This window comes from Macrobrachium nipponense, chromosome 2 (genome assembly GCF_015104395.2).
Source record: "Macrobrachium nipponense isolate FS-2020 chromosome 2, ASM1510439v2, whole genome shotgun sequence".
NCBI classification, from domain to species: domain Eukaryota; kingdom Metazoa; phylum Arthropoda; class Malacostraca; order Decapoda; family Palaemonidae; genus Macrobrachium; species Macrobrachium nipponense.
In genome coordinates this window covers 93,117,589-93,129,035 of record NC_087201.1, presented here as the reverse complement: position 1 = coordinate 93,129,035, position 11,447 = coordinate 93,117,589, and the positions used below count along the sequence as shown (strand labels likewise).

General features: G+C 41.5%; 1 protein-coding gene across 1 annotated transcript in view; it reads right to left on the bottom strand.

The window, feature by feature from the left end:
- Nucleotides 1-5,345: 5,345 nt before the first annotated feature.
- LOC135220792 (centromere/kinetochore protein zw10 homolog) overlaps nucleotides 5,346-11,447 on the bottom strand; it is a 310,898-nt gene continuing 304,796 nt past the window's right edge. Inside the window, exon 16 of the mRNA XM_064258288.1 lies at nucleotides 5,346-5,725. Within this exon, the coding sequence (XP_064114358.1) occupies nucleotides 5,489-5,725 (237 nt within the window). The 3' untranslated portion in view covers nucleotides 5,346-5,488. The remainder of the gene's footprint in view (nucleotides 5,726-11,447) is intronic.

Sequence of the window (11,447 nt, the reverse complement as noted above, 5' to 3'; positions counted from 1 at the left end):
GACCAAGTGGTCAGGGGTAAGGCTCAAAGGAAACCCAGACGTTTCCAGCCTTACCAGAAGAAACAGCCACGCTTTACTCAGCAGGTTCCAGCTGTCCCGTTGGTGCAAGCAGCCCAACCCTCTACCTCCAAGGCTCAGTCGCAGCCAATTTATGTCATTTCCCCCCAGCCTCAACCCTCCACCTCTTACGCTCTCTCTCCAGCCTTCAATCAAGTCTTCGAGGGTCAGGCTTCCCAGAAGTATGACCGCTTCGGGTAAGGGAGGCAGAGGTAAGCGATCCTTTCGTTGGGAGAGGATCGGGAGGGTCCTTTAATAGAGGAAAGGCATTTCAGGGAGGCCGAGGAAGCTACCAACATCAATGAGAACTTTCAGGTAGGAGGGAGGCTGTTTCACTTCCGCCACCGGTGGAATTTCAGCAAGTGGGCGCAGAGCATTGTGTCAAAAGGCCTGGGTTGGAGTTGGGTAGCGGACCCGCCCCCATCCAGACCTTTCCGCCAACTTCCATCCAAAGAATTGACGGAGTATGCGGAGGACCTCCTTCAGAAAGGAGCTATAGCGAGAGTCAACAGATTAAAATTTCAAGGACGCTTGTTCAGCGTTCCAAAGAAAGGCTCACAAAAAAGAAGGGTAATCTAGACGTGTCCCGCTTAAACTTAGCCATTCGCTGCGACAAGTTCAAGATGCTCACGATCTCGCAGGTACGGACCTTACTTCCCCGTGGGGCCGTCACCACCTCTATCGATCTTACAGACGCTTACTATCATATCCCTATTGCAAGACACTTCCGTCCGTATCTGGGCTTCAAGATAGGAGACCAGGGACATTCTCCTTCAAGGTAGTTCCTTTCGGGCTCAACGTAGCACCCAGGGTGTTCACGAATGTTGGCGGAAGTAGTAGTGCAACAACTAAGATCGCAAGGGGTTATGGTAGTAGCGTATCTCGACGATTGGTTGATCTGGGCTCCAACAGTCGAGGAATGCCATAGCAACACTGAAAGTGATTCAGTTCCTGGAATATCTAGGCTTCAAGATAAACAGGACGAAGTAAAGACTCACTCCAGAGTCAAACTTTCAGTGGCTGGGCATCCAATGGAATCTATCCTCCCCATACTCTGTCGATCCATCAGCCAAGAGGAAAGAATAGCGAAGTCAGTAAATCAATTCAGCTATATCCTTTTTCAGATCTTTATTTGAAAAGGCTTAGCAGCTAGCACCATTACGACAAACAAGTCAGCCTTGAAAAAGATTTTTCAATTTGGTTTCAACATAGACTTGACAGACTCCTACTTCACGTCTATTACCCAAGGCTTGTGCTAGACTTAGACCTTCTGTAAGGCCTACGTCAGTATCATGGTTCTTAAATGATGTTCTAAAGCTGGCTTCAGAAACTGATAATGACACATGCTCATTTATAATGCTCTTAAGAAAAACTCTATTTTTATTAAGCTTGGCCTCAGGAGCTAGAATTTCAGAACTGTCGGCATTATCCAGAGACCCGGATCATATTCAATTTTCTTCCCACAGGGGAAGTGCTACTTTCTCCGGAACGTAGTTTTATAGCAAAGAATGAAGATCCTTTGATGAGGTGGGAACCATGGAAGGTAGTACCCCTTCCACAAGATATATCTCTTTGCCCAGTATCGACCTTACGAGCCTTTCTGTCTAGGACCTCCTCATCCTCATCGGGTCCTCTCTTTAAGAGAGAAAAAAGGTTGGTCCTTTATCTCCATTAAAGGCATCAGGCAGCAGATCCTGTACTTTATTAAACAAGCCAATGTCCTGGACTCTTTCCTAAAAAGCACATGATGTCAGGGCAGTAGCCACCTCAATTAACTATTTCCAACATATGAACTCGATGAGTTGAAAAAATATACTGGATGGAAATCGCCGACAGTATTTAAACGTCATTACTTAAAGTCCTTGGAAGCTCTGAAATTTTCAGCAGTTGCGGCGGGTAACATAGTTTCCCCCGACTCTGCCTAATCCCTAGTAAGATCCATTCCCTCCTTTCTACCTGTCTCACCAACAGTTCGTCTATGCCTGCCTTGTTCAACTACCGGTTACCTGTGTCTTAGCTGCTTTTATGATGGATAACTGGTGGGTGTCCCCTTTATTTTATTTTTTTTTTTTGCTAGGGGACACTCACAATCGATTGTATATATTGATCTCTTTGATGTCATCCCCTTATTTTTATGCTAGGGGATACATCTTATTTACAATGGTTACGGGTTTTGTTATAGTCCAAGAATATACATTCCTTCATATATTATTATTATTGAAGTTTGTTCTGCTCAAGTTATTGTCATATTTGCTTTATAGTTCTTGGTACATATCAATACACAGATACTACTTTTAAACATATATTCCATGTAAGCCCTGTATATATGCAAATTACGTTAATTTAAGAAATATTATTAGCATTAAGTTTAATTTAAGCAATATTTCTAATTTTGTATCATTGTGATATGTATCTTTTATTAGCATTTATTCTTTTATTTTATTTTATCTTTTATTTGAGACCCTTTTTGTTTTGTTGAATTTTTCTTTACAATCTTGTGCTATTTCTCTGTACGATTTCGCGCAGCGACACGAGCTGAGCCCAGAAAAGGGAAATTTTGACGTAAGGAAAAAATCTATTTCTGGGCGATTGGCTCGTGTCGGCCAGCGAAATCCCGCCCTACCCATCCCATCGCTCAAGATTGTCTGCTAACTTCAGGATGGCCACCAGAGGCGCAGCAGTCCGGCAAGCATGGGATGGAGTAGTAGTAGTTGCTGCCCACTCTGTGGGTCGGCTCCCCTCTTTGTGGGGGATTTTGTAGTGGAGATTTTCTATTTGGCAAGTGGCTCGTGGTAGTGGTCTCACTCGCCATAGTGTTCATACCGACACCCTCTTGGAGGGTGAGCGAGTCAGTTGTACTGACCTTTTTTCTTTATTTATTTATTCTCTGGTATGGTGTTAGTACATTTACCCTAGTAAAGCAATAAAGTTTACAAAGGATTAGTTTTCGCTGGCGACAAATCTAAGCGAGCCAATCGCCCAGAAATGAGATGTTTTTCCTTACGTCCAAAATCCCTTTAAGTCAGTGAATTCCCATAACAGTTTAACCAAGATTTTTCATTATAAGGATAAATAGCTTGTTTGTCTTGCATAAAATAATGCTGTTAGTAAAACTATTTTTATCCTATATTAAATGCAGACCAATTCTGTAAACTTTCCAAAAAAAAAAAAAAAAAAAAAAACAAAAAAAAAAAAAAAAAAAAAATATTTTTTCAGCCTAATTTGTTCTTTTGATCATTCACTTAGATACAAACTCTCTAAAGTGATTACTGAATGCATCATTATCAGTTTGCTAATGTAGTGTGTATAATTCATCATCAGTTTTGCATTGTTCTCATGGAGCTCAAATACAAATTTGAACAAATTATCATTCCCTCAATCACAAACTGGAGAAGGAAAATGAAAACTTTAATAACTTTAATTAGGTTTCTATAAAAGGGATTTGCAATATCCTGCTACACATCTCTGAAAGAAAAATTTCTGGACCCTCAAGAGTAAGCAATTCATGTCCAGGTTATTTTACATTTCCAAGATTGTTGTGCCTTGAAATATACATACACATTGTTTAAACATAGTCTCTCCTGTTCATTGTGATTTTATTTAAGCACAAAACTGTCACTAATCTGCTGCAAAAAAAATTAAATTCATACTAACCCCAATTTTAATGTACACAAAAAAAAAAAAAAAAAAAAAAAAAAAAAAAAACAAAAAAAAAAAAAAAAAAAAAAAAAAAAAAGAAAAAAAGGCAAGTAACAACACTTATTACACTGAAATGGCACACAGATCTGCTGGCATATGAGAAAATGTGTGAATATTTCTGACAATGCAGTAGTAGGTTAGGTTGCAGTCTCCAGTTGTCAAGCAGATGGTCCTGCCATAAAACAAGAAGAAAAAGTGTACCCAATGGACAAGATGTGCATAATGAATTAAATGTATAGCATTTACAAAATATACCCATCCCATCGGACCAGCTGTACCACATGGATACAATATACCAAACTCAAAAAAGATGTACCCAGTGGACAGAATGCAGCCCACATGCCAAATGAGTTCATTTTGTACATCAGGCATAGTTTGATTGATGATTACATAATTCTTGACACATGCTACTTGTGTTCTTTTAACTGGCATCACTCTCACCCTCATCTATCTTGTGTACTGCAAGTGAATTCCCATCAGGTCTTCACTGAATGCCCTATCTCTGAGGTCTTTCTGAGCCTTTCGACTGGCCTCCCCATTGCACATTCCTCTCATATTTACTACTATTCTCACCAACTGTTCCTCTCCCCTCTAATCGCACGTGCAAAACATCAGAATTGGTGAGACATCAATCTAATTCGCAGCTTGAGTATACCACACTTCAAAGCAACTATGTATTTCAGAATCTTTACTTCCTATTAGACTCCAGCCACAAATCTCTACATTTTCTAGTCATGGCTGTTCAAAATCTGTGAACATTGGTACAGTTTTGATGTGCCACAGATTTTTGCTGTTTGTTTATGCAAAACTTGTACTATTCATCTTTTTCTTACTGACCACTCAGTACCAGCTTTACAATCCTACATGTTGTCTAGGTCTGTCCTATGATAACACTCCTCTGGGTATGTTTAGACATTTTAAGCATCAAAAATCCCTTATCCATTTCATATTTTATAACCCTGAATATCACATGGGACACCATCTGTTATACTCATTCTAAAGTACTGAAGTAACTACCTAACTACCTAGCTATCACCTCCAGCATCTACATAGCTGCATTCCTAACCAACTTTTTTTTTTCCATAGCTTCCTTTCCTATCACCACAAGCTTAGATTTCCTTAAATTTCCAGTCCTATTCTTCAATCTATTGTCTGATCTTGTAAACATTTAAGAGACATCTTCCTCTGGTTCTGCTGTTAAACCAGGTCTTCTACATAGAGCAACCTCACAGGAGCTACTTTTCAGCATTCTGTTGTTAAACAAAGGACACAAACATTTACCTCTAGTATTTCTGAAATATTATAGATACTATACTGTACTTTGATATAATAACATCATTACTTAAATGTCTGTCCAGTAATGTAGAACTCAGTAATATTGAACTAATTGCTTGAGGTGACTGTTCAAAGCCTTCTCAACATAGATAAATCTTAAGTAAAATCCAAGAGCAACACAACAGAGACTAGAATGAGACATGTGAAGGGTCAGGATCATTTTGATACACAATTAACCAGCAGATCACTTTACATTAAAGCATAAGGCTGGCAATGGTTTGTTCTTTTATATGCAGGACAAGGAAAACCACATGCTATATTCATTAGTAGCTTTATTCTTCAATAAAAAAACCAAGAATGATGTCATTTCAAGAGATAAATCATCAATTTCTAGCCATAGTAAAATAAAATGACAATAAACACCCAGACAATTACCTACTTTAGGTACAAGAAACAGCTATTTGATTTTGGCTAAAACATGAGCCCTTTTGTCTGTATTTTGAAAAAGTGCTCTGATAAGCTGTTTGGCTTCATCAGGTGTAAATTCATGAGCAAGAGGACCTTTCCCTTCAGCCCAGCGATCCAGTATTTCACGCAAGCTTGCTCCTAATACAATTATCAATTCTGAAAATTTTCCCCATAACTTCACATAACAGACTACATCATCTGCTAAGGTTGCAGATTCTCCTTCAACCTGAAATCAGGAAATGAATTTCTAAATTCTCAGAATATGATAAATTTATTAGTAGACCCATCAGTACTTCATCAACATTGAATCTGATAACAATGAATCACATTTTATTATTTCCTTAAAATTTCCATCATTCACATGCATAAGCAAATTAAGTCTTTTTCTGGAAATGTGAGTTACGGCATGCAACTCAATGATGAATGACTACATAAAAGTTAAAGTGTCAGGTATGACCTGAAGTTTAGTATAACAGTGAAAATCATTAGATATTATTACCAAAATACCATATTTAGTATCTCACAAGATAAACACATTTCTGGCATTATGTATTTCCAACAATGATAGGTATTTTTATAATAAAATGAAGTTTTATAAATATTCTTACCAAGTAATTACTTAGCTAATGATTAGCCTAGCACGACATACTAAAGTCGGAAATTTACATGTAAGTGACTGTTGCTAGGTGGGGGTGACAGGTCCCGCCCACTGCAATGGGAACTTGCAAATGACAGAAGCCCACACTGTCGTTCTTATTTATTGCCGCTAAATCCATGAAAATCAGAGGGGAGGAGGGCGGGCTCTGATTTAGTAATTACTTGGTAAGTATATTCATAAAACTTCATTTTACTACAAAAATATCATTTTTATAAAAGTAACTTTCCAAGTAACTACTTAGCTGAATCCCACATTACTAGGGGGTGGGATGTATGGACTGAACTTACTCAGTGCATTAAAAGAATGTTATTATTGAACTAGAGGAATGGCTAACACTGGCTCAGTGTTTGTCTCTTGTTTATTTGATAAGAGAGCTACAGCAGGAGATGCTACTTTTGGTGGTGCTCATCTTAACCTGTAGTGGGTGGGACAGCAGTGAGCTGGGAGTCGCCTCCACATTGGTGGAAGTCTTGCAACGGGGGATCTGCCTGACCGCTGACAAGACTAAAGATAAAATATTCATGCCCTTGCCCTGGCCACAGTACCATAACAAGACCAGAGAATAAACCTCTCACCTTTATCCCATTATACAAATTAATGATAAAAAGACACTAACTAACCAACCAACTGAGGGATCCTCCAGGTACTAGGTACCCCCCCCCAAGGGTCCCCATAACTCAACACCCTTGACACAAGGAAAAGAGATAGGAAAGAGAGATCGTGTCTCTCCTATGCTTCCTCACCTAATACCATGCCAGCCAATGCCAATGGGCCAAGGGTACTGCAATTTTCAAAAACCGTTTCTACTTCTTTCAAATAATGTGACGCAAATATTGACTTACACCTCCAATATGTTGACTGAAGGATCACAGAGGGAAACCAGTTATATTTAAAGGACAGATAGGTGTCCACAGCTCTGACCTCATGTGCTCTCACTTTAAGCCATGGAAGCAATTCATCCTGTATCCGGGAATGAGCTTCGCATATTAGGTCTCTGATAAAGAATGAGAGGCTGTTCTTGGAAAGCAGACGGGAGGGATTCTTGACCAAATACTAGAGGTTACTTGAGGATCCCCTGATCTTCTCCATTCTCTCCAGGTAACACCTCAGTGCTCTGACCAGGCAGAGAGCTCTTTTTTCTTTGTCCAGGCCCACAATACCTGTTAAGTTCCTTATACAGGCAGTCCCCGGTTATTGGCGATCCGGTTTTATGGGGCTTGTTGTTACAAACCCCGAGGGGGTCCGCTTCAGGTTCGATATTATGATAAACAAAAAAGAATTCAACACTAACAGTTGAAACTGGGGATACGAATATAGAAAGAAACACTAACACAACAAAGGTTTATTTACAAGCTTACTAACAAAGATAAATGCAGAATGGTAACTCCTATTTACATAAAAAGGCAAAATCTTACAATGCGTGAACTGGGGGAACAGTGAGGTGATTCAAATACTTGCTGGACAGTTTTGCGACTTGAAGCGATGGCTTCACAAAAGGAGAACTGCGATTGCAGACGTCTTCTTGACTCTGTATTGCAGAAAATAATGTCTATTCTTGATACTCGAAGGGCAGGAACTTCTCTAAACCTCTTGCAGAACGTTTCTTCTCTGAAGTTTTGCTCTATGTCGAAATGCCTCAGTCGTCATCTCCTAACGACGACTTGACCAGAATTCGACCAAACTCTCTCGAGCGACTTTTCCTCTCTGATCCTTCGTCCTTCTCTCATCTCACTCTGATGATCTCTGCTGCTGATCTCTCACTGATAATCTGATCTGTGGCTCTTACTGATGATCTCTTACTCTGTGACTAACTGATGATCTGCCTTCTCCTACTTCGTCCGTCGTATTTATATGGCATTCTGGGGGCGGGGCCTACGGCAAGCGTCACAGATTCCCGAGATTACAGGAACGATTTAGAAGTTTCTCGACGAAGTATTGCATCAGAAGTCGTGGCGTTTCTCAAGACACTTCAGCGCCTGTTGCGTTCCACAACATTCCTGCCGATTCTAGAACCATCATGAGAACAGGCGTTTCAAACACACGCGCGAAAGCCTCCGTGTTGCAGAACTTCTCGAAGATGCGTTTTCCTTTCCTTTATCTTTCTTGGCTATAAAGCAATTACCATGACACTTGTCTAGCACCATAAAATTGGCGATTTATGGCACCATAATGGGTTGAGATCTGGTTATCAGCACCATAAGGGTTTTATGGGGCTGATAACCTGTCATTGGTGTCATAAATCGCAGAGTTTTGGTTAATGACGGTTATCGCTTAACAGCACACCCCTGGGAACGGAACCCCTGCCGATAACTGGAGACTGCCTGTATGAAATGAGTGAGGCCATGGCTTATTAGGATCCTCATTCTTGGCTAGGAAGCCCAAGGTGAAGGAGCAGACCGCATCGCCTTGGGAGAATCCGACTCTTCTATCAATAGTGTGTAGCTCGTTTACATGTTTAGCCATAGCTAAGGCTACAAAAAAAGATAGTTTTACACAAACTTGAGGAGCTCGAAAGGGAGGGCCCTCAAGCCACTTCAATACTACATCCAGGTTCCAGGAAATCACTGTCGACTTCTTCTACTTGGAAGTATCGAAAGATTTCAGTAGGTCATGAAGATCTTGATTCACAGATAGATCCAGATTACGATGTTTATACACAGAGGAAAGCAAGGCTTGGTAACCCTTGATCATGGAAGATAAAAGGTTCATAGAGGTTCTTAAATAGATGAGAAAATCACTTCAGAAGACAAGATGTGATGTCTGAAGCACCATCTATGGAAGACTGCCCACTTTGACTGGTAGACTTTGCTAGTAGACTGGTATTTGCACCTTGCATTAGCTTCGCAGCTGCTCTTCAAAATCCCTTCACTCTGACGAGTTTCCCGACAGTCTGAAACCTGTCAGAGCTTGCATGGACAACTCTTGGTGGTACCTTATGAAGTACGGTTGTCTGGGTACCCCCGGTCTTTGGGGGAGCAGTCACGGGAAGTCTACCAGAAGACGAAGAAGGTCCGGGAACCATTCCTTTGAGGGCTAGAACAGAGCTAGCAGAGTCATTGAGACGTTGCTGTGGGCCATGAACGTTCAGGACTTCCCTGACCAGGCTGAAGGGAGGAAATGCATAAAGATCCAATTGATCACCGGTGTGTCCATTATGTTGCATACTAGTCTATTGGGGGTCCGCCCCACAATCTCACGGGTCGGAGTAAATCCTGCCGTCCAGAGTCCATTCCGTGGGAAGCACTTGCCTCCACTGGCTCTACTTGTCCGCCAAGACATTTAATTTTTCCTCAACGAAGTGGGTGAAGTGCTACTTGACGCTGATGAGCCCATACGAGTAGCTATCTTGCTGTCTGACAGAGGGAAAAGGAGTGCGTGCCCCCATTTCTTGATGTTAGACAAGGCCGTGGTGTTGTTGGCATGTACAACCACCGTCTTGTTGTACTTGTACGAGGAGAACTGACATAGGCCCAGATGAATAGCCTTCAACTCCTTGATGTTGATATGGAGCTTCGTTTCTTCTGGAGACAATGTCCTGGAGACCTCCAGAGAGCCTAGGAGGGCACGCCAGCCCAGATTTGAAGCGTCCGAGTAAAAGTCCAGGGTGGGGTTGGGAGGAGGAAGGATCTCCCCTGTGAATACCTTCTTTCTGGCAGCCACCTTTTGAGATCGGATTTTATCTCCTGTGTGATAGGACAACTCGTTAAGTCCAGTTGAGTCTTCCTGTCCCAGTTAGCTTTGAGGAAGAATTGAAGATTCCTACTGTGTAACCTGCCCAATGGAACAAAGGTCGCGACTGAAGAAAGCGTTCCTAGCAGACTCATCCACTGTAGAGTCGAGCACAACAGGAGAGAGAAACCTTACCTTACAGACCTTACATCTTGTTCGGGTTGCCCCACGTCCCTCAGTGTGAGGCACCTCTAATGTCTACCAGAGAGTAGTACCTCGAGATACGAAAGGCTCAACTTACGAAAAACTTGAGATACGAAAGCCAATGTGAAAAATTTTACTGCTCTACATACGAAAAGTTTTCAAGATATGAAAGGTTTCTGAAAGTCCGAGATTCGCCCGGATAACAATTTTGAAACTCGCGCCGCGCGCCGCCATCTTAGTACTAGTAGACTCGCCACCATCCTCCTGCTCTCCCATTGGTTCCTGATGCTAGCCAAGCCATGAAATCCTTCTCTCCTATCAGACAGCATCCCTCCCATCATGCATCTTATTTTACGTTATACGTGGTGGCGTACCTATCTCGGCCTCTTCGTACCAACATCTCTATCGTACGCACACGGCATTCGTTCGGTCCAACGATTTCAATTAGTAACGTAAATTCGTTAGTGATTTCGTTGCAGTATACTATTGTGTTGTGCGGAAACTTTATTGTGTTACTTATACGTAAATTACGTACAGTAATCCCTTACCTATCGCTATTAATGGGGACCAGAACCGACCGCAATGAGTGAAAAACCGCGAAGTAGGGTCCCCCCTATTTTTTAAATGCATAGTATCATACATGTACATGTATATGTAAATAATAACTGTATTCTTATAACAAGATACATAACTCACCTCTATCAATGTTGGTATCGAATCATGTTGGTATCGAGACTAACCTTTTTTTCCCGACAGTCCGTTATCCACACTGATAACGCATTCTCCATTTGCACAATCCTCTTATTACGAGGAGTCACAATGCGCTTAGTGTCCTTGGAGAACGTTATTGAGGCAGTTTTACGGATTTTCAATTCGTCTTTTTTTATGTAGCGAACCGTTGATTCATTCAGTCTGTACATGCGGGCAACAGACGCATAGCTACTGTCTGCCTTAAACATGTCCAATAATTTCACTTTCTCGTTCACCGTCATCATTTTTCTCTTCTTCTTGGGTTCACCAGGGGTGTAGGGTGTTTAGGAGCCATTTTCAAGGGCATCACAAGCACTATTTTGCACAAAAAAAAGCACAAAAGAACAGCTAAAACTTTCACGCGGCAAGAGTAGCGACACGAGCGCGAGCGAACAATGAATACGGTCTTCCTTTGCTGGGCGGTGGGCAGGGAGAGATGCTGAGTAACGCGTCTCGGCGGCTCGGCCAATCAGCTTGCGAGATTCAGGAGCCGAGATGGCCAGCGAATCAGAGAGGTGGATTTTGAGTTACGCGCCATCTCCATGTTGATACCTGATGTTCTAATGTACTCTCTCTGCCTTCTGCTAGCGTCCGCGCCATTTTTTCTCAACTTTGAATTTTTTATGAATATTTTTGAAAAATCCGCGATGCACTGAGGGCGCGAAAC